At 46.2% G+C, this 24124-nt stretch overlaps 1 protein-coding gene across 3 annotated transcripts in view; it reads left to right on the forward strand.

The window, feature by feature from the left end:
• The window catches only part of Ranbp17 (RAN binding protein 17), a 228240-nt gene that overhangs the window by 190395 nt on the left and 13721 nt on the right, over nt 1-24124 (forward strand). For 2 of the 3 annotated variants that reach the window (XM_048334122.1, XM_048334123.1), the window contains 3 exons: nt 16504-16602; nt 18346-18473; nt 20375-20533. In XM_048334122.1, coding sequence (XP_048190079.1) covers nt 16504-16602; nt 18346-18473; nt 20375-20471 — 324 coding nt within the window. In that variant the 3' untranslated portion in view covers nt 20472-20533. Of the gene's footprint in view, nt 1-16503; nt 16603-18345; nt 18474-20374; nt 20534-24124 lie in introns of those variants that run through there. The other variant, XM_048334124.1, reaches the window with a different exon arrangement.

Genomic DNA, 24124 nt, shown 5'->3' on the forward strand with positions numbered 1-24124 from the left:
TATGCAGTTAACTTATTAGCAAGTATTTTTAACAATTTTAGTCTCTCGTATCTAAACATAATGCATAGAAGAACTGGAGCAGTTAGGTTTGAATATATCTTATCCTTATCTATTTATCTTTTTGCTCAAGTCAGCTGTACTAAAGTCCCAGAAACATTCTAATTATGATTTTATTTCTCCCCCTCTCTTCTTTTTTATTTCATTGTTATTTCATTGTTGTTGTTGTTTGGTAACATGGAATTTAACTACAAATTGTGACTAGCTGTCAGAAGCTATAAAAATACTGCTTCAGTGGGAATGTAAGCTAAAAGAGCATTCACCCTTTTCCTCAATCAGTCAGTCAATCAATGAAAATTGCTTTTGTCTAGTGCTCTTCATGACATGCCTCCCAAAGTGAATTACAGCAAAAGGGAAATCATCTGCCTTTTTTTTCATTTCTGTGTTTATACTGAAATGATATTGCTCAACATTTTGACACTCTATACAAGACATCCTTCATACTTAAGATTCCATTCCATAACACTAAGTAGGAGAAAGTCTAGTTGCATTTGTAACTGAGTTTGAAACTTTGGCCTATAGAACTTGAGCAAGCTTTTCACAGATGTGACATACATCCTCACATCCTAAAAACAATTAGCCAGACTTTCTAATGTTAATAAGATCATTTCTAGTGACCCTTACATAAATACTTGCCTTCCATATAACCAGCTAGCTCAAATCTGGTTGGTTTACAACTTTATGGTTAAACACGTGACAGTAAATTTATATCAAAATCAAGCTTAAAGAACATTCATGACTTGAACAGTGAACTGAAGGAAGCCAGCAATGAACGTGAACTCAGGTGTCATGATGGAGTTGTGCCTCCCACATGCTGCAGTGACTTGGCCGCCTTCACAGCAAGTGCTGCCTGTACTCACGTAGTATTTCTAGTAAGAAATGGAATTGGCAGCATGTAAGTACTTACTGTGTGCATGCGCAACCTTATTAGGCTTATTGCATTTGTGTTGCCAGGCACATCACGATATGTCTGTGAAGGTATAATATGACCACCATCGTTTTTCATATATAGAAACTGAGGCAGAAAAAAAAATGAGTAACTTTCCAACCTAAGTCTGTTTGACTCTACAGTTCACTTGCTTAACCACAAAAAGCTGTCTGTTTTTCTCATTGTGCTCAGTGGCTTTTAATCCAAGGAAATGTGTGTGTTTCAAGCACTTAAAACAAGGCGAGTCAAGCATCCAGTCAGCCCTCCCGGGTCACCCTTAAGATGGAGTGATTTAGAGTAATGTCCCCTATCCTTGTACATCCTGGACAGTATGTCAGTGACCCAAAGAGGCTGTGCGCTCTGTGACCATGCATGAAGGTTGTAAAGTGTAGGTGGATGTGCCTCCTTAAGAAGATCAGAGCCCAATGGGACATCTCATGATGTTCTTCAGTGCCTCTGAGGCAGCTTTTAAGAATTCCTGTAACCTGATTTCTCTAGGATAGCATCAACATGGCAGCTGGGCAAGGATGGTAGAGAAACTTGAGGTTGACCTCTGAACCCCACACCCAGCACAGCTCTGTGCTTCATCCTCACTCCCCCCACTGACTTATCAGTATAGAATGCCAGTTTTCACCAGTTCTTCTTTCTAAAGGCAACCCTTTACTGGTGAGTACCATTCAGCCTAGCGATGGCCATGCTTGAGGTCTAAGTCATTTCAGCCACCTTCCACCTTTCCTAGTCACTACCAACTACCACAAACTAAAATGGCCATGCAGAATGAGATACACTGGAAAGAAACCTTGATAAACCTTGATACAGCTCCTGCTGAATGTTGTCTTACAAGAAAATAAGATGTGTTCTTGCCAGATGTATTAAAATTTCTGTCCGAAAGAGAAACTAGAAATTCAGTTTTATTTTTTTGGAAGTGGTGCCATGGCTCAAATGATAGAAATTCAGATTTTTTTAATGTTGCCCACCAGTGGAAAATTCAAAACAAAACAAAAATCATAGAAACAGTTGGCAGGCCATCACGTCTGGCTGTCAGCTTCCTCTCTCTGAACTATGTAATCTTAAGGAATTTCAGACCGAGGATCTCCCAGTATGGGGGCCCTTAGGTGTCAGGCCACAGCCTCCCAGGTAGCCTGCCGCATGGGCTCATCTCTGTCTGATAGTTCGATTGTTTTTGAAGCATACTTTTTTGGTTATTCTTTGAGAGGAATGCAGTTATTTTAGTTTTACTGAATTTTTTAATTTTTAGTTTTAGTTTACTAAAGGCTCTATTGAAGATTAAGGGGGGGGCATTTGATTACATTTGTGTTTGCGAGTACTGGAGGGATACAGTGAAACTCAAGTCTCATTTCTCAGCATACTGTTTTTAGATGTTTTAGATAACCAGGTTTGATTTAGGCAAAAATAAATTCAGTTTGGGTTCATATGTGTGCATGCATATATGTATGAGTATATGGTCATGTGTACAGGCACATTTGTGTATATGCTCTGTGTGTGAGTGTATATGTGTGTGTGTGTGTGTGTGTGTAAATATGGGCACAATATAATCACTATGGATTAAATCAGAATGTCTGGGAGGAGTAAGGCTGAAACAAAATATGTAGGTAACAATGAAGCATAAAATGCCAAAAGGGAGGGGCTAGGAATATGGCCTAGTGGCAAGAGTGCTTGCCTCATATTCATGAAGCCCTGGGTTCGATTCCTCAGCACCACATATATATATATATACATATATGTATATATATATATATATCCAGAAGTGGCGCTGTGGCTCAAGCAGTGGAGTGCTAGCCTTGTGCTAAAAGAAGCCAGGGACAGTGCTCAGTCCCTGAGTCCAAGCCCCAGGACTGGCAAAAAAGCAGGAAAAAAAAAAATTCCAAAAGGGAGTAAACCTCTTAGGAATGAAGAAATTGTGACTACTACCCTCAAATACTAGTTTAGTTAGAAATTTAATGTTTTTAATTTTAAAAATAGAAAAACTCTAATTTTATTAATGGCATTCAGTGATATAACATTATTTGTTCATCTTTAGGAGTATTTATGCAAGTCTAAGCCATTTGTTATTAACCACATTTTTGCCATTTTGTTTTAATTTTTGTTATAGATACATTTTCTGGATGACTAGTTCAACTATAACAAAAATGATATTTTTAAACAAAAGAAATTATAAGAGAATCATCTCGACACACAAATCTTCAAATTAGTGTTGTGATTCTCATAATATATTGTTAGAATACCTTATTTTTTCCCCCCAAGATCCCCTACATCTTGGTATTTGTCCCAACCCCATGGTGTCAGCAGAGACTGACACCTTGCCAAGCTCAGTGAATGTCTGCAAAGTAACCCCCACAAAAATATTTCAGAAGTACAATCTGCAGGCAGTAACTGTAGCTATCACACATACATATCAACCACTACATAATGAGCCAAATGGAAATGCTACAATTATATCATTATATACTATAGAATAAAAAAGTGCTGTGAATACTGTTCCAAATGGTTAACAGAATGAGAGAGCCCTCCCTCCCTCCCTACTAGGACGTGTGTTTTTCTACCTCTAAGCACAGTTTAAGGATGTAATCCATTGATAGCATAACTTGCCTTATTAATTGAAAGGGATGGAATCCACCAGATGTAGCCCAAACCAGCAGAGAGTTGGGTGACTAAGCAACAGCAAAGACACCATATTGAGCGAGCCAGAATCCAGTCTCCAAGTCATTTATTTCAGCCAGTGACAATACATTTAAACTCCTGTGCCTCAGCAGTGATTGATGGTTTAATATCATATATAATTTTTTTAATGAAGGAAAACCATTTAAATATGTTACCATTTGCACTGGTATTCTCCTATGTACATAACTGCATTTAATCATTATGGGGATTGTTTTTATACTTGTGTAATTTGTATCCTAGAAATAACTGTCAAAGCCATCTCATGCTGTTGCTGGAAATGGTAGAGTGTGCTTTCTCCTTGAGTAGATTCACTCTTCCCTGCACATAATTAAGAGTGGCGGAGCCCTCACTGCCACCACGAAGGAATTCCATGTTTACATTTCTGAGAATGAGAAATTAACCACAACATGTTTTTAGTTCCCATTTTCTGAGGCTCTGATATTTAAGTGCCTTAGTTTTTGCACCAGTGTATGATTTGAAGAGTTTGATTTTAGGACTTTTAATATTAAAATACATAATAAAATTTTATTATCTAATTACAAGAGGGTTTAGCCTCTTATTAAAGTTGCTAAATCAGGCCTAGATTAGCATTATAATGGCACAGTTTGACATAGAATACTCAAAAGTCAAGTTCCAGGGAAAGGAGGGGGTTTTGTTGTTCTTTGGGGTGGAGGGGCTCCTCTCCCCACCCCTCACAGAAAAATAACAAGGATGAAATGCTTGTATGGAAACAAACAAGGAGCAATTTGGGATGCTAGAGGAAGAGTGGAGGTGTCAACCTAGGATGGTACCCTTAGGCAAGGCAGCTGGTGTCTGTAGCCTTTTGTTTATCTGCTCCTGGTTTGTGTAGCCTTTAGGCCTGCACCAGAAACAATCACTCCTACAGGGTCAGCTGCTGGTCAGAAGCAAAGTAAGAAAAGATTTTGCGTCCAAATGCAGTAGCTATAATTTCTGTACAGCTGGCACCTGCTACTGGTGCACAGCATGAAGGTGAAAGGTCAAAGAGGCAGTTGTTCAAAACTCAAGGATGGCTTAAAGGGACTTGTAGATTAATCTGCTTTATTAACTTCTGTATATTAGATAACTATTGCTGTGAATGACAGTACATCTTTTTGAATAAGTCGAATCTCTTTCTCTTTTAAATTAGCTTTTGAGTAATGAATATTAAATAGAAAGCATTTCAGAGGTAATTAAATGAAAACAGAATGATGTCATTTTACAATTATATTTGTATGTTTATAAAATAGGGAGATTATAATGTTTTCCAAGGAACTAAAAAAAGTCTCTTCATAAGTAAGCATTTGTAGTAAGTCACATTATCATTAGCCTTTGTCATTAAACTAAACAATATTAAGTAGTTTGTGTCATAGCATGAAGTCACTGGGTGCCAGTGGCTTGATTTGGCATTCCCAAGGGCCCCAAATGTTTTCTTTATGAATTAAAGTGACTGCAATCTGTCATCGTGCCTTTATCTACAGTTTAGCACAGTCAGTTTTGCTATTAGTGTACTACAAATGTTCTCCAAATAGCCCAAGAGTTGAAAAATGAACAATGGCCATATCTTTTCTTTCATCCTTGTGTAAGTAAATAAAGAACCTTTCATGAGGATTTTCAAAAGCACAGTTTTCTACAGACAAAGCCCAGTAGCAATCAGACAGGCTTCCTGGAAGCCTCTCACCCAGTATGGGCAAATGACAAGCAATGTGAGTTTTAGGCTCTCCATTAATAGTTATTAGCACGTTTGACTATCTTTGTAAATTAAGAGTTGAAAAAGTTCAGTATTAACTTCTGCAAAAAAAAGAAGAGAAGAAGAAGAGAATGAGGGAGGGAGGGAGGGAGGGAGGGAAGGAAGGAAGGAGGGAGGGAGGGAGGGACAGACTGTAGAAATTTTCCATAGATGAAATACTGACATCAGTTCTGGGAGTGTTTATAACAGTGTTCAAAAGAAGTTTTTCTGTTGTTGTTCATTTTTCTATTGGTTCAGTGATTTTTGAGTTTTGGTGTTTTAAGAAGCCTGAAAAATGAAAGTACTGCAAAAGACATCTGCATTTTTATGGCTACTATAGGACAGAGAGTAGAAGTTACTTGGGGCTTTATTTGCACTCCCCAATGTTGACACGAGTGCAGTCTTTCTCCTCTGAGCAGTGTTTCTGTGACATATGAAGAGGACACCTAAGGCCACTTCCCTGCCTCATACCTGAGCCATCCAGGACTCATCAGAGGGGTCCTAAACTTGTTAGGTTATCACCAAGGGGCTTTCTGCCTTGACCAGGGAAAATTAAAGATGCTCCAAAATCAAGAGCATTTATACCACCTTCTTGAGGATCTTTACTTTGCCACCATCCTGCCTATAAATATGTAAAAAGTATACTACCTAAGAGCCTGAGCTCTTCCTTTCCCAAGATGATTTGATATCAAGTCTCATGACTTCCACTGGACTGTGGAGGTCTGAAGCAGTCCTGTGCATGTGCTTTGCTTCCTTGGCACTCTTTCTGCGATAAGCATTCTCAGAATCACACTCAGTAGTCTGGGATGGGTATGGTCTGGGTTTGATTCTTGGCCCCAAATTGACTTTTACTCAGTTATTCCTTCTATATGTTTCAGGTACCACCATGACATGGCAGGAGTGAAAGTAAACTTGTCAACTCTTGGTGTATACCACAACCCATGTTGACTCTAGCTATAATCAGCATGGATTTTTCCACTTGAGTGTATAGGTACATCAACAGTAACCATATGTGAGAGATAGGCAGAGATTCCAAGCCTGTCACAGTCATGCCTGGTGCTATGGTGTCCCCACAAAGGTTTGCAGCATTGGAAGCTTGGTCCCCAGGGTGCTTTGGGACCTTCAAGAGGAAGAGATTTGTGGAAGTTCCTTAGGTCACTGGAGGAGTAAGGTGATTTTCAGAGAGGTGGTCCCTTGACTCTTCTTTCTGGCTGTGAAATGATGCCCTACACCATTAGTCCCGCACCAGATGCTGAACCATCCAGCTTTGGACTCTACAACTGTAACCTAAATAGCCCTCTTTTTTTTTTTATATATATATAGCTTGCCTCAGGCATCTCATTATAGTGAAAGCATAATAATAATATATTAGAGAAAGAAAAATAATACATATAGACATATATATTTCTATCTATAGATATAGATATGTATAGCAAGGCTTCTTGTCTCTAGATCGTATACCAAAATTTGTCTGCGCCTTACCCTACCATTTCTTCCCTGGTGTTTCTTCTTATGCCCTTAGCCAGGGGATACAGCAGGGTAAAGGATAAGATGTCTCCTGCCTTCATTTCTCTGAGTGGCACTGTGAATGGTATGAGAAGCCCTTGAGTTTCTTGAAAGAGTGGCACAGAATAACACGAGGATTATTTATTCATCTTACTGCTAGTTTCTCAGATACTTGCAAGTTAGGTGATGTGATTCCCAAAGTGTACAAGTAGGCTCCTGGCAGTACAAATCCAGCCTCGATTTTCAGTTCTATCTCAGCTCCAAGGAAGTTTTTCCCAGCACAACCATTGATGGAGCTATTAATTCATTTCATGTGTGAAGGAAGACTTGTTTGCTGTCTGGTCACTGTTTGAAGAACAATGTGGAAATGACATCCTCTGAATTTTCATGAATTAATGCTGCCCTTATACCATGGAACCCAAAAGAACCCTTGCTTTTAAGCTCTATCCTTTACCATGCATAAAAGAATATAAACAGATGAAATTCTGTCTTCCTTTCTGTCTTTCCTTTGACTGAAAATGCTATCTTTGAAATTTTGTATCTTGCCTTTGAAAATGTTCTGCACTTTTTGGGGGACTTCACCAGGTGTCCTTGGAACAGTTACTTCAACTCTGAAAATCATACTACCTCAACCATGGGAATTCTAGTCTGCTTGAACTGGCCCCCATGATCAGATGGCTGAGCCACTCTCTTCTCCTGTGGTCTCGTGCTCAGACCCCGAAGACTCATCATCTTACATCTCCTCATTCTATCACTCTATCACTATCATTCTATCATTCTATCACTCATCATCTTACATCTCCTTATTCTATCATTCTATCCTCAGCCTCTATAAGCTGAAACATGGACAAAATTCAATACAAGCCAAGTAGAGGTCCTGGAACATGAAGGAAATTGCCACAAGAGACAGTAATGCAAAATATGAGGCCTGATGAGAAATCTCTAAGGCCACAAGGCAAGCCACCAGAAAGAAACCCCACAGTAAGAGTTCTGTTAATGCCTGTATGGCTGATGCCTTAATGTGGCATCTCATTTTAGGTGGACACAGAAGCGCCATTCAGGGAACTAACAGCATCAATTAGAGATAAGTGCATTCAGGGTTGTTTCTCCCAGACCTTTAGCACTTGAAGGAAACAACTTGATGGGTGGGCATAGAGACCACCTTTTACTACACTCTGTATCTCTAGTCCTTGACACACAGTAGGAGTCAGTGTTGCTTTGAGCAGTGAATAAGCATGAGAAACAAAAAGGAAGGGAAGCCAGATGCCAAAACTCATACCTGTCATCCCAGCTGCTCAGGAGCCTGAGATCTGAGGATCATGGTTCAAAGCCAGCCACGGCAAGAAAGTCCTTGAGACTCATCTCCAACTAACCATCAAAAAGGATAAGTGGAGCTGTGGCTCAAGTGGTGGAGTACTAGCCTTGAGCAAAAAAAGCTAAAGAACAACACCCAGAACCTGGGTTCAAGCCCCAGTACTGGCACCAAAAAGAAATAAAGCAAATGGGGGTGGCAGGAGGAAAGGTCCCTGGCACAGTACCTGGCGTGCTGTAGTAGACGTGCAAGCATGTATTGCATGTGTACATGTAGCAGTACCAAGAGCTAATAATGGAACAGGTGCCCACAGAAGGAGGGAGCCTCTCCTCCCCCACCTTCCCTGTTATTTCCCTCGGCCCCCTGCATTAGAGAGACTGGAAACAAATTGACAGAAATCTGGAAGAAAGTAACTCAGGTGATTTAGGAGAATGGAAGGGCTGGCTTATGGAGCCAGATTAAAGAAGCTAAATATGTATAGCTTGCCTAAGTGACAACTAAATGGGGCACTTGATAAGTCTATAAATACTTGGAAGATGTAAATGCCAAGGAGGGAAGGGAATCACTTAGCATGGCACAATGGAGTATTGGCATAATGGGATGATATTAAGAAAGGGAAAGTGAAGGTTGAACATCAATAAAAAGCTTCCTGACAAGGAGAACTGTTCCTGACAGGGGACACTATTAGGTTATGTGCTGTGGTCCAAGGAAGTAATGTCAGTGCCATTTCTCAGCGTAGTGCAGTGGAGCCAGCAAGGCAGGAGCTGACCAAGGCACAGGAGCCAAACAGGTAACCTTCTGTGTCAGGACAGGGACACCACTGCCTCTCAGGAAAAGTGAGACGGCCCAGATCTGCCAAAGGTGTGGGCCCTGGGCAGAAGGGCGACACGGGCTTCCGTACTGTCCATGCTGTCAAGGAGTTTCCATTCACCTTCAGTGGCCCTCATTTCCTGCAGGGCGGTCTCCACACGCCCCCTGCCTATCTAGCCAGCCTCATCCACCTCCAGCACCACCCCTCCCCCCCGTGCCCTCCCCAGCCCTTGACACTCACTTGACCTTCCCTGTCCAGCTTTATGGTTTTTTGGTTTGGGGTCTTATTTTTTGCAGCTAGATCTCTCACTTGCTAGGCAGATACTCTGCCACTCGAGCCGCATCTCCAGCCCTTTGTTGGGTTGGCTATCCTTGAGGTCAGGTCTTTATATAAAACCAAGACAACCTGGACTGTGATCCTCCTATTTCATGCTTCCCTGTGCAGGTAGGGATACAGGTAAGCACCCCAGCACCCAGCCACTGTGCTTCCTCACAGCTAGGATAGCTAGCCATTGGCTGACATGGAACCTCCCAAATGTTTGTTCCCTTGGCTGGCCTTGAATTGCAACCTGTTAATCTCTGCTTCCTGAGTGTCTAAATTATAGGCTTGAGCCCACCATACGTGGCAACTTTGGCTTATTTTCTATATCAGATCAAGTGTCACCTTTTCTCTGAAGTCTTGCCTGTCTGCCTTCTCTGGTCTCCCAAAGCCCTCTGTGCTGGCTTTTGTTTTTGACTGTATTGTCATTGCTTCTATACTGTGGTTCTTGTCCCCTCCTACACTCTGAGCTCTCTGAGAGTGAGCTGTGGCCTGTTACCTGCACATTCCCAGGGTCTGCCACCGAGCCTGGCCAATGCATGTGGCCCACAAGTGTTTAAGTCCAGGAATAGGATCTGCTCAGCACTGGAGGCCTGTGTCAATCCTCAGTCCCCTGTGTGTAGATAAGAGGGGGAAAGAGCTTGCACATCACACTGCCTTTGAGTTAACTTTCCAGCCTCTTGGCCATTTAGACAACTATAAATAAGAACTCGGAAATCCACTGTGTTTGCATGCAAACACTAGACTCCTAACAAAAAAAAATTGCTTTTGATAGGCCTTATCAACTATCCACAAAAATACTTTTTTCCCTATACAAGAAGATCTTGACCACAAGTAAAGTAATCTACTTGGATTATGAAGATTTTTTTTTCAGTCCATCAGGAAATAACGTAGTAGATGAGTGGCAATGAAGCTTTAAACCTTCTACTACAGGGATAGTATTTGGTTATGAACTACAATATTCATTGTGCTCTGCTTTGAGATACCCTTGTTCCATTATGCGCATGTTGTTCTCCTGTGGAATATGCTCACTAGGAAATGTAGTGATGACTTGACTTGGTGTTGAAGGACCTGAGCGAAAGCTGACTCTGTCACTGAGTATGTGGCGTACACATGTGCTCGGGGCCAGTGCCGTCCTGTACATGCACACACATGGGCTAGAGTTTACATCGCTGCTGCTGCTTCCCAGCGTTCATTGTAGAAGCAACAGCACCTCTCCACAGCCTGTGGCATTGCTGGGATAACCTGGAACACAACCTCTTATTTCCATTGATGATCTTGAACTTGACCATATTCTTGAAGTTCTAGGTGCACTTGCAGTCTCGGTGTCCAATTGTCTGTCTTAGAGATCTTGCATTGACTGGGAAGAAATGGAGTATGCGGTCCAGAACTCTGGCCATACTGCGAGGCCTTGTTTCTCTGGTGAGCCTTTGCAGCAGTTACTAATCGTTACCTGGCCTCTATAATAGCCAGTCTCCAGAACATCATCAGTTATTGTTCTAAATGGCAGACCTCATCATCTCACTTCCTCTTTAAAGTCCTTCGAAGGCTACTCGATGTCTTGGACCAAACTCATCTCTGTATTTATGCTTCTTGAAGACATAAGAGGCCTTATGGACTCAACCCAATCTTCTCCTCACCCTCAGCTCTACCCCCTGCTCCTGCTGCTCCAGAATCCCCCCCTCCCATGCAGAAGCTGTGTTCTTTAAACATTCTAACCAAACCCAGTCTCCCAGCCTTTGCTGATTTTGTTTCTCTGTTCCTCTTCCTAATACATCTTTTTTCCTGAACAGGCTATACGTATCTTTTAAGACTCAGCTGTCACCTGTTCTGTGCAGCTCTCCTGGTCTTTTTGGGCAGAGTCACCACATCTGTGGCTTTGCTAGTCTCTCTCAGTAGGCTGGTAGGGGCCAGTAAAGGCTCTGCGTGTTTGTTGTTCAGGCAGCACTGGAAACTAGAAATAAGTATCACTTAAATGAAAATGAGAAGACAGTAGCTTTGGAGTGAAAGCTGTTCTATGGCATTGAGATTTCTCCACCATCCCTACCTAAAGGAAATTTAGATGGTGTTTTTGGCAGTGCTTAATTTTGACATCAAGTTGAAAAATGTTCTATTCGATCTTGCAAGGTAAAACGAAGAAGGAGATTCCCAAATAGTGCTGAATGGCAAACCCTGCAGCCCCAGTCCTCCAGGCCTCCTAGTTTTATTTTAATGCAGCAAGCCACTTTATGAGATGTGCAGCCACTTGAAATATGATTTAGTACTCGTGAAAAGTTCCAAATGGATAATGAAGATTCAGGAATGAGACTCACAGAGTACTGTAGTCCATTCTGTCACTGCTTTCCAGTACATCTCTGCCACTGAAATGAATTATTTATCCTAATTTATTCCAACCCTGGAAAATAAAACTGTTTTCCTTGTGACGTGTAATGTAACATCCCAGAACACACACATTACATGCAATACTCTCAATTAATTATTTCTGAAGCTTCATCCTAACTTTATCTTCTCATAATCTAGGAGAGTGGCAGGTAATTTTTCCCCCAATAAACTATTATTAAAACGAATGTTTTAAGAGCTAGGGATAAAAGTTAGTAATGGAGAAAATTGAACGAACAGCAAAATTGGATTGTGTTTTTCCTTAGATCTTACGTTGAATCAAAATGTTTTCAGATATTCCAAGCAATTCATCACTTAGAGCAACGCCCACCCCTAACTTTTTGTAGAGGAGGGGGCAGGAGAAGGTGCTGTTGGCTTCTGGGTGAAGCAGACAGTGCTAGTGGCCAGCTGAGTACATGAGTAAGAGGATGATTTTCTTTCCTTTTAATATTAGAGCAAGATTGACTTTGTGTAAAGTAGGCAGAGCTCATAAATGAATCCAGGGAGAACAGGTCACTCATAATTGATTGTGGTCTTGTTTCTTTAAAAAAGAGGATCACCTCATCTTGAATTTCACTTGTTTTTTTTTTTATTTAAAAGGCTAAATACTCCTATTAGGAGGCTTCAAAAACATTGTAAGCCTGTAGGAATGTGTGATGTGCAGCTGTTTTAAAATTGTGATGTATTTAGATGGTGGAGCTTGGCTAATCACGGCAAGAATATAAAACTAACTATGTTCTGATTTGTCATTCTGTTCATCTCCATAACCTTACCCTGTGTCACATAGGTAGATGGCAAATGAAGAGAACAATTGATTCCTTTTCCCCAAAGATGACGCGTATCTAATTTGCAAAGGATCACATTTCAATATCTGCTGTGCGGGAGGCCTCAGGACAGCACTTGGTATAGACAAACTCGCTTCTCCCCCTCCCCTGCAGTAGCACTCCAGTGTGCCCAGCCATGGACTCCACCCAGGACCGGGTCTGGAGAAAGTACTGTGGAGATAGTGAGGAGACTTCTCCGCCATCTCTGGTCCTACCCCACTGGCCAGGCAATGATGCTGTTTTGTTTTGGTTTTGATCCTATTTATTGTTAAAACCAGCCTTCCCTCTCTTTCTGGCCTTCTGAAAGAAAGGCCTGTTACCTGACCTAACGGGTGCCTGAGACCCAGAAGCATATGTTTACTAGTTTACCCAGTGTCATATGTTTACTAATGTCACAATTCATTGCCTCCAAGTCAAGGCCAACCCAGCTGGGACAGAAGTATGGATAATTTTGTATCCCCCACATTAAGGCCCCTGTCCCACAGTACAGCACAGGCTCCCTCGATTAAGGCCCTGTCGGTTCTCCCTCAGCCGCATTCCTCCAGACACAACTGCTCTGCTTGGCTCTTAGTTTCTCCCTCTTCTTTGGCTTTTGATCCCTTGTTCCTTGGTGCAAACCAAAGCCCCTATCCTCAGGCCACCCTCCCTACAACCTTTTAGACAAGGTGGCTTTCTCCAGCGCAAGCCCCATTTTTCCATTTCTCTGATTACCAGGTAGCAAAATTGCAGTCTAACCAAATGCCATGCGACCCTGAGCACAGAGGCTGGCGTGGACAGAGAAGAGCCAGATTCTCTGTATATGTTGAGAGTTGGAAGCCCTGTGGGGCCGCCACAAGTAGTATATAGTTGCTTGGGGCTCCGTTTTCTCTCTGAGATAGAAAGAGGAGCAGGAGAGAAGAGTTTGAAATTTTTACTTATTTCTTACATCTTTATGAGATAGTTTTTCTACATCGTTCAGTACATTTAAACGTTAACAATGGGAAGTCCTTGCTCTATATGGAGTATTATAACTCAGAGGAAATTAGTTTGATTTACTGATTTCCGTGGTGTTGACTTAAATTACTGTGTACGTGGTACACTCTTGGTGGGAGGAAAATCATTATTTTTTTATAAAAATGTTCAGTGGGCCATTTTCCAGAGACAAACTATTAATTAAGTCTCCTGTTGTTCTCAACCTTGAGAGTCTGAAACTATGTTAATGAAATCTATAAACAGTTTGAATGGTTGACAGGAAGGTGGGTCTGCTGAGAACTCTGGAGGACCTCCCCCCACCCTGGGTCTGTGAAGTGGGGAGGTCATGCTGGGCCCCAGGGAAGGGAGGAGCAAGCCCTACCAGGAAGAGCCTCTGGCCCACCCCAGCGCCCCAGAAAGCCCTGTGCGCTGTGCCCTGAGGGCCTTGAGCGGGCTAGTGGAAACACAGGAGATGGTGTCTGCATCCCAGGGTTGCAGGCAGGGTCTGCCAGCACCCTCAGCGGAAGCTCCTCACACCAGCCACGGGGCTGCCTCAGACAGTCTCAGCTCTTCCTCAGGGCTGCTGGCTGTAGGGACAGCAGTGGCTTAGGAAAGGAGTCTGGCTGCGCACACAGAAAAATACCATCTTGGAAATGAACTGTGGATGGGTATGTATTTGATCACAAGAGCCATAGATGGAGGCCGGGACTTGCGTTTTCTGTTAAATGCCCTTTTAGCTCTATAGCTCTTGACACGTTCAGAACCCATGCTGACTCCCATAGTAAAGCATCCAGCAGTCTTGTCATTACACTTCAGCAAGAGCTAGAGCAGGAAGCAACTAGGCTGATAGTGGGAAGGGAAGAAGTCCTTTGCTCTGTGCTTGACTTCCCTGTCTCACAGAAGGGTTGAAGTATGATGGGAGCTGGAGAATGGGCAGAGGTGCCTACCACACACCATTGCTTTGCTTGGTTCTCCTGGTCGTGAGTACAATAATGTTGTTTTCTGTACAAGATTACAACCTTTCAGGACAGCAGGACTGTCATTCAAAATCTGTGCTAATACATGCACCAACCAGAGATGCTTTCTGGACTGTTTCCTTCATTGGGCTATTTTTGAACCTCAAATCTTAATGAGAGCTTAGGTCATTGTAAAGAGATCGTAGTTCCGTTCATCTTTCTGACCAAGACATGAGCTAGGATACTTCCTCGAGCCATGATATTCCATGTGCCAAGCCAGGGCAGGAGTCATAGTTTCAGTAGAGGGACATATGCAAATACATACCCTATGGAAAGCACAGCACAGAATATTTGGTGTGTGAAGGGGAAGTCATGCTGTAAGGACACACCTCCACAGCATTTGTTATAGTCCCACACTACATGTGATGATATAAAGCCCCAGAGGTTTGCCCAGCGCTACAAGTAAAGTGGCAGGACCAGATTTTGGTTCACTGCTGAGTCCAAAGCATGTGCCTGCCATGTCATGTTTGTTTCTCTTCATTGAAAGAAAATGCCTGCAAACTTGTGCCCGCATCCGTAAGAAGGAAGGAGAGTAAGGAGTCACCTGGGGTAGAGAGGCATGCATGCGCTGGCTTTGGCAAGTTAGTTAGGACGATGGCACTGGCTGGCGTGTGCTGTTGGGACACTCACCAGGCAGATTTCCGGTAGCCCTTCCAGCCAGTCCTTTAGCAGTGTTGGGCACTCCAGATCACACCACCGTCCTGCACCAAATAGGGACAGGGCCAGGCGTGGCAGATTTGCCAGGAGCACTCTCCTTACACTCACTTGCCGTGTCCCTAACCACAGAGAGCCTCCCACAGACACCCAGGAATCTGCCCATTGGGTGGGCAGCCTCCCCTGTACACCTTACTCTAGGACTTTGAGGAAAAGCGATTCTGCAAACAGACCGCCACGCCAGTGCCATGTAAGCAGGCGCTCACTCCTTCCCACATTTTCAGAAAAGTAAAAAAATGAAAAAAATCCATTTTAGCCAACTTTATTTTTAGAAACACGTTTTATTCAAACATCCCCTTACTTATTACAGACATAAATACATGCATTCAGACAAATGAATACACGAGAGAACCATAGAAAGTAATTGGCACATCACTTCAGGATGCTTTGTCAGTTACTGGAGGAATTTGTGCCTCTAACTTTAATCTTCTCCATTAAAATATCCATTCTGCCTTTAGATTGTGAAGCCTGTAATATTTTAGGCTGTCTCCATGGATCTGTTAGTTTTGCTTGTCAATTTAATGGGTGGCTCTCTGACTTGGGGTGGCTCGTTAGATTGTACACGTGCAGATGCTCTTGTGCATCCAAGTTAAGACCTGGACATGCAACAAGGATGGAACTGGGGGTGCTCGGTACCAGCGCTGGCCTGGTGACCAGTGAAGGCACGTCCACCTCGTGTTCAGCACACACTGTCCCGTTGGATCTTCAGAGCTTCCTTGTGCTGGGCTCCCTGTTCCTCTAGGGGGTGGCCAGAAGCTAGACACAGATATCTCCAGACAAACTGGATTGCCAGACGTGCCAACGGACACGGCACAGTGCATTCAAAGCAAACCATACCACCAAAGCCCAACTCGAGTACTTTGTGGTAGTCTCTGCCACGTACCTGCTTCTTCCTCTGCCTTCCTTTGGGGAAAAGGCTTTGGCAGCAGTTGGAAGTGAAGCATGAGGAATGGAAGCAGAAGCTCTGTTAATAGCTCCACATGACATACCTTATGCCTAGACCTGGGAAGCGCCTTTACCTGGCGCCCTAGCACAGAGGAAGGCAGGATGGCAAGGCAGAGACTGGTTTTGCTGGCTCTGTGTCTAGTGACTCCTCCCCACCCATTTATCACCAGGGAGAAGTCTTCCTCAGGGACCTCACACAGGCAACTGCAGGGTCCAGTGTCAAAGATGCCTATCCAAAGAGAGCCCTCCCAGCCACTAGCAGGAAGGAGGGGGAGGAATTGAGATGAGCTCTGAGCCCAGGCACCCCAGTCTTCACGTGTCTCTTGTCTTCTAGATGATGTCAGTCCTCATGAACACCATTGTCTTTGAAGACTGTCGGAACCAATGGTCAGTGTCCCGGCCTCTCCTGGGGCTGATCCTGCTCAACGAGAAGGTGAGTGTGACCTTCCTGTGGGAGGTGACCCCAAGCTGTGCCTTGGTGCGAGGACAGAGGAGCCGAGCAGCTGCATGTGAGCTGGGGCCTTGACAACCCCATGGAAAGCCATCTTCCCTGGAAGGCCTCAGCTCTTCTTCATTAGCAGAGGCCTGATGACCCCACCCTGGGTGCGTGGTTTACTCAGCAGGGTCTCAAGGCCCCCTGGCTTCCTCGTTCCAGGAACCTCATTTGATGTCCATACCCCTACCATGGGTGGTAGCAGCACTGAGTGATTGGAGGACAGAGCTGGTACCCGTGGCTGGGGAAGCTCAAGTCTAGCATCTTCCGAGCACTGGCCAACCCGGGCTGCCTCCCAGCTTCCTCTGAAGCCGGCCCAGCTCCCCAGCAGCCTGCAGGAGCAGTGCATTACTGCTGGGGAGAATGAATTGTCTATACAATAAGACAGTACTGGGGGGAAAGACGGTGAGATTAGAGGCAGGCGCATACATTAAAATTCAAACTACAATCCCAGCCTTGGAAGGAAACTAATAGAAGAAGAAAATATATCAAAAAGAGAAGAGCTGTCTCATCATTCACCTGTGCTGAAGGATCCAATTTTAGCCACATTCAATAGCACTGTCATTCATCTTCCCTTGGTGTTATTGTGATTTAAATCCAAGCTCTATAAAAGAGAGCAGTTCTTTTAAAATGATTGAGAGGGAATAAGGGCAAATTCGGTGTTTAGAAAAAGCTTATGACATCACAATATTATACTTTACTGATGGAGGCAATATTTCATGGTTTGGGATGAAAAACTAATAATTTTCTATTTGGTGTGAGTCACTGCATCATTATAAAAGGGAAAAATAAGTAGTTTTGTACATTCCCAATCTTGTTCAGGAAGGCATTGCAGTCTAAGTGTAATGACTCTGATATATGGTATTTAAGTATTAGTCTGACTACATATTAATTATGTGTGTTTTTGATGCAAGCTGTTTTAATGTATGATGGAAATTAAATACCATGCTGCTAGGACCTGGAAGAATAAACACATGACTGTCAAAGGTTGCCTTCATGCTGAACTTAAGCCACTTGTGATGATTAGGAGTCCTTCACTCACCAAGGCTTTGTTTCTGTAAATGCCTACAAACCCCGGCAGAGAAGGAGCTGTGTGGTCAGGAGTGGCCACATAGGACAGACACTTTGCTTAGTGCCAGCAAGCTCTCCCAGAACTAAGCAAGCTCCTCCAGTACAGAGCAGGCCTGTCCTCCTCCCCAGGACAGAGACTTGGAACACAGCCCAGAGCTGTTGGAGGAGAGATTCACTAAAGCCAGGAAAGATGAGAGGCATGGGGGGAGATGGGGGTTGGTGGGGGGGGGGCTCTCTGTCAAGTTCTTCTCTGCTTTGGGTGGCAGGGCAGTGGGCGGGGAAGGGGGGAATCCTCTTTCGGCCTTGCTGTGCTAGTGGAGAGAAGTCTAAGGAAGACCAGGGCTTAGCTCCCCACCGAGGGGGAGCAAGTCCCCACAGCGGGGGCGACCCCCACCCAAGGCCCCAGTCGGCCTCAGCAGCAGTGCTAGAACCACTGCTGCCTGAGAGCATCACCAGGGGTGTCTCTGAGGGCTTCATGGATAGTTCTGGACAAACCCCTCTGCCAGCCCATGAGCCCTGAGCTAGGCCCGGCTAGTCTACACCACGCTAGCTCCCCATAGCTTCCTTCAGACAGAGTTTAGAGCGGCCCCTGACTCTGCTGTCTCCCAACAGTATTTTGGTGAACTAAGAGCGAGTCTGATAAGCAGCCAGCCTCTCCCCAAGCAGGAGGTGCTTGCCCAGTGCTTCAGGAACCTGATGGAGGGCGTGGAGCAGAACCTGTCTGTCAAGAACAGAGACAGGTGAGCCGGCTGGGGAGAACTCGGGAGGGGCCATTCCTGGCTTGTTGGATGCAGTTGCGTGGTACTTCACGCAGTTGTGCACGTGTACATCACCCACCGTGGTGGCTTTTCTTTGGTGCCTTGCGATCCTAGCTCCGCCACACTTGTGTCCCTCCTCTAAAACAGGATGCTTGGCACCATACAGATGCAGAGATGGATAAACCCAGAAGCAGCTTGTAATCTAGAAGGAGAGACTGGACAGATCAGAGAAGCCAGACAGGTGTGCTGTGGAATGAGGAAAGGCCTTCTGGCATTTGACCAGGCCAGGCCTCGGGGCAGGTTCAGTTGTACCCTGCCCGCTGTAGGCAGTGGCAGAAGGGCGGTTAGCCTCTATGCCTTTGACCATGGTGTTACAGCAGGATGTGGCGACGCACCCATTAGTTCCTCCAGTCCTAAGCACGACTGGTAGAACTGCCCATGGGATCTAAACGGGAACCAGACTTAACAAGGAGGCCTGAATTCATTTATTCGTTTAGTTCACAACCATTGAGTCTGGTAAGCTCAGGTGTGCTCAGCCTTCTCCTCTTATGTTCTCTTGGAGCAGACAGGCAGTAATGGGCGGCAAGACAAAGTCTGTCCAGGTTCTGGACAGACCCTGCCCACATCATCTCACCCTGCACCATGTGGACCACCACTTGGCAGTGGGTCCTGGAGTCTGCAGCCTAGGCCTCGGTAATGCAAGGCCTGGTCAGCAGAGATTTTTTTTTTTTTGGGGGGGGGGGCAGTCCTGGGGACTGGACTCAGGGCCTGAGCGCTGTCCTTGGCTTCTTCTTGCTCAAGGCTAGCACTCTGCCACTTGAGCCACAGCGCCACTTCTGGCCATTTTCTGCATATGTGGTGCTGGGGAATCGAACCCAGGGCCTCGTGTATAAGAGGCAAGCACTCTTGCCACTAGGCCATATCCCCAGCCCACAGCAGAGATGTTTTATTCGCTGTACGATCTTCCGTCAGACAGAAAGGAGACTGAGTGAGGAAGCCAGCCCTGGGGGCCAGGGTTGCTTCAGTGAGGCGTGGAAGCATGGGCAGCCCCTTGGAGGTGCTCCTGGCTCATGAGCCTGACCACCCACATAGCCAACTGCTCCCTGTCCCTGCACTCTGCAGGGCGCCCGCAGTCTCCGTGGGCCCAGCAAGTCCCCAGGTGGCTCAGGTAATGGTATATAATTATTACACTCCTCGTAGTAATAAAGCTCCACTCCTACAGTTGCTAAGGTAGCTCATGATAATACTATACAGCTAATAATGATCACACCACATGCACACTCCTGCAGTGAGTTCCTCAGGTGGCAGATCGCACGGAGCCCCGGGAGCGGGAGCGCTCACCATGCCGGTTAGCGGCAGGGCCAAGACTTGTGAATGCGGGGCCTCCTCTGCTCTTTGTCTTTTTTTTTAAGACAGGGTCTCACTACTGTGTAGCCCAGGCCAGCCTCAAACTCATCATCTTACCGCCTCAGCGTCCTGAGCCAGCTGCCCCCTTTTCTACCCTTAAATTCTGGACCGCAGTGACTGCCACCTACCTCTGAGAAGATGTGGTGATTAAATTAGTGACATGCAGCCTCAGTCCACTGCTTAGCACGTGGGCTTTGCTTCTTGTTATCCTTTAACACCTATATATGTAGTTTGGCCTTTTAAAGAAGTGTTTTAAATGGTGGAACATGAAGTGCACCTGCCTCCGATGGCAGCAAGAGGTTGGTGAGCTCTTGTTTCTACAGGGAAGATGATGGTGCCGGCTGCAGGGCACCAAGGTGCCGGAACCGGAGCGAGGAGCTGGCTTCTCGGGGTTTCTCTCCAGGGTCCTGAGCCCTGCAGTGGCGCCTTGTCCAGAGGCCCAGCCAGGCTCCAGGTTCTGCTTTGTCTTCCCACAGGTTCACCCAGAACCTATCGGTCTTCAGAAGAGATGTGGCGGAGGCCCTGCGCAGCGATGGCCACCCCGAGCCGTGCAGCCTGGACATGATGAGCTGACCAGGGCCTGCCACGGTCCACGCAGAGACCAGAAGTGTGGGCCCTGACCCAGGTGCTGGCTAGTGGGGGAATCTATTTTTCAAGACAGACAAAAGCCCTACCTTTTATAAGTCTGGCCTCATTGTAAGAATTTCTAATAGTGCACAAACAATGTAAGTTCAGTCTTTGTTCTGGAAAATCAAAATGTGTTTTCAGTCTTTCCATCAAGATGGTTATCTTGGTTCTCATAAAAGGCATAGAAATATATTTAACCAAAGAACAGCTTCCGCCAGGCGTGCGCCTGGTGTGCCCTCGGTGAAGGTTCTGGTCAGCCCTGTGGATGTGCTGGAGCTGCACCGTCCACCTGGGCCCTGGGTGGCCACAGGTGCACCTGAGCTGTGAAATCAGCAGATTGCCTGGGTCTGGAAGAAGCCATGCAAGGGGCTCTGGGCTGGGCATTTAGAGTGAGCCTGGGGGCACCACAGAGCCTCCCCCAGGACCACACACGGGCCTCGGGGCCTAAACGGCATCTGATAAAGTTGAGAGACAGTAACACGATTAAGTGACTTACAAACAATGTTTGCTTTGCACTGGCATAAATCTGAAACAGCTTTCGTCTACAAGACCAGGGGCTCTGCAGCCGAGGCCCCACAAAGAAGCCCTGGGGGCCCCCACCCCACTCTTTCTGACTCCCTTTAGTTTTTAAGAAGAACTAAAAGTAATAAGGTAGAACATTTAAAGCAGTTCTGCCTTCTTGGATCACCCAAAACAGTTCTAGGTGCTACGGTTGAGGTTTCCCAGAGGCTGTGGAAGCGATGTCCACCCCCCTCTACCTCTCCCCTCCACTCCTTCCAGTCCCCTCCCGTGAACGCTGCTTCGACTCCCAGGGCTGCGACTTCATCCAAGTCCAGAGCATTAAGAAGGCCGCGCACTTTGCTTCTACGTTGATATTGCCACGCAAACAGCTTACGTGTCCCCCTGCTCTGTCTTCATGGCTCAGGCTTCTAATAAAGATTGTACCCTTTGTTTCTGATAAGACATGAAAGGTTGGCCTTGCTGTTGAGCAAGAAAGAAATCTACAAGCTCCCATTGTGAGCTCCTTTCTCGACTAGTGTGTTTCTACACCTTCCTTGATAGTTGAGTCATCCATGAGTATCCAAAATGTTGTCTTGGGTGTGTGAAGGGAACACAAGCTGTGATGGGGGCGGGGCGGCGCTGCCTCCGGGGCCGGGCCGGGGGGGGGGGGGGGGGGGGGGGGGGCCTGGGCCTCGCTCCACACTCCTCATCCCAGAAATTGTCATGGAAGGTAGCACTCCTAGCACTGTTCTCCTTACAACTGTCTAGTATCTGAAAGCCCTGTGTTGTTTGCATTAAAATGTTCACAAGAAAATGACAGTGTCCTGGCTTTTCTTTGCCTCACTGCCGGAGTGGACGGTCTGGGGCGGGGAGGCCCTACAGCCCAGGAAGGCTCCAGACTCGGCCTCCACATGCCGCCCGCCCCGTGCAGATGGTGCAGGACGGCCCACTGCAGGCCCAGTGGGCAGGCCTCCCCTCCAGGAACCCCTGGGCGCCCTCAGTGGGAGCAGGAGCCTGGCCGGGGCTTGGGACCTGTGTGCCGTGGGGGGGTGGAGGGGTGCCACCACTGGCCCCTCCTCCTCCTGAACTTTATAAAAATCATTCCTGAGACTTTCTAAATGTTTTATTGAGGTGCCAGTTTACGATGACAGCAAACCTTTCCAACTACAGCAAGAGTAACCTGCCTCCGTGGCGTATTAAAAAATAATGTTGGTGTCGGTTTTTACGTCCTATAGTTCGGACTGCTGATAAGAGAGCTTCCTTGACAAGATTCTTTTTGAGGTTTACAGAAAGCGTAATAAAATATGTAAGTTACATTTCCACAAACAAAAGCTATAACATAAGTTATTTATAAGCGTGAGATACAAACAGTATCACAATAAATAAACCATAAAGGTACCTGCAGCATCCATCTTAATGTAATTTGCCCAACAAAACTGTTGAAACGAAGTCAAATTCAGTAGAGAAATCTGTCAGGGAGGAAAGTCTTAAGAGCACAAAGTGGGGGGACGGCTGTGGTGGGGAAGGGTGGGACCGGGATGGGAGCCCCTCAAAAGGCCACCACTGTGCTGGTGCTGGTGTACCCCATGCCCTGCCATTAGTGTGCACCCCAACCCCCAACACCAGGGCGCCGCAGCTTCCCGGCTGCCCCGGCCCCTCAGGAGCAAACGGGCCCCTCCCTTCCCGGTGGGGGTGGGGGTGGGGGTGGGGGAGCGCCTGGCCAAGCAGAACCCTTCAGGGCCTGGGCCTGGGTCTCCAGGCCGAGGACAAGGACGTTTTCTACTCCCCATTCATTCATTCATTCCCTGCCACGGACCAGTCAAGCCCTCAAGCTGGGGAGTGGAGCAAGGCAGGGGCCCCCTCTGGTTTTGAGAACCGCCAGAACCAGGTGGCCGAGACCATGTGTGGGTGGGGAGCGACTCGGATTAGATCCATCCTTCCCCAAGAGGGGGCGGGGAAGGGCAAAAAAGGTCAAGCCACCCACCCAAGTTCCTAGGCCTCCTGCTGATCCCTTTTTCGTCGTCCTGGCCGGCCGGTGCCGTTCAGTTTAAATCTGCAAATTCTTGAAGGCCCTCCTAGGGCCCCAGTGCTAGCCACACCCTTCTACCTGAAAAGAACGCTCAAATCCTGGCCCCTCCCTGCTCCAGGGTTCTGGATGTAGCCCACTCCTAGGGAGGAAGGGGGTTGTGGGGGAGGTGAAGCAGCTTTGTAGTCCAGACAGACCTGGGTTCAACAAGAGATCCAAGCTCCTACCTCCCCTCCTGCAGGACGTTGGACCGGTGGCTTCACATTCCTGCTACAGCTGGTCTTGAAGCCTTGTGACCTGGGCTGGATCTGAGCAGCCTCTGGGGCCTTCCTCCTCCGGCCGCAGTGCAGACCCCTGGGAGGACCTCCTGGGGGGGGGGCGGGGAGGACATGATGAAGGTCCCCACTGTCCGAAGAGGAAATAGCTCCAAAGCTAGGACATGGTCCAGGAAATTTGAGTAAGTACACAGTATATTAAATAATGTCCAAATGAACGAATGAATGAATAGGAAAACACATTTGGGGTGGTGACTTTTTCCATCATGGGATTCTGAAGGCCCCATTAAGTCTCCAAGGTAGAGCACATGACTCAGGATTGGTTGTAGGCAGGTCAGCAGCCCTGGCACACAGGGTGGGGGTGGGAGGGTTAATGCCTGTGCCTTTGCCTATGGAAGTAAGCCATTATAGTTGATCAGTCTTTCAGATATAATAGCCAGCTGACCCAAATACACTTTAGAACCCCGATTCAATCTCTACCCCATTTTTCAGACAGAATCCTAAGTCACATAGGAAGTCAATGACAGAGGAGACCTGGAGGACGTGGGCTCGTGGACCAGTTAGAAGTTCTGGCCCCCTGCCTCAGCCCTGAAGCTCAGCCTCTCTCCCCCATCTCTGCCAGCGGATGTGCTGAGGCTGTATTCCCAGGACGCGGGTCTACTTCCCCCCAGTCTTAGTTCGTAGGATGTGCATTTCCTAGTCCTGCTCCAGGTCCAGTTGAAAGCAGGTCCCCAGGGGCGACAAATGTTTACCATCTCAGAAACTCTAAATACACATCGGTCATGTGTAACCCACCA

This window comes from Perognathus longimembris, chromosome 25, assembly GCF_023159225.1.
Source record: "Perognathus longimembris pacificus isolate PPM17 chromosome 25, ASM2315922v1, whole genome shotgun sequence".
NCBI lineage: Eukaryota > Metazoa > Chordata > Mammalia > Rodentia > Heteromyidae > Perognathus > Perognathus longimembris.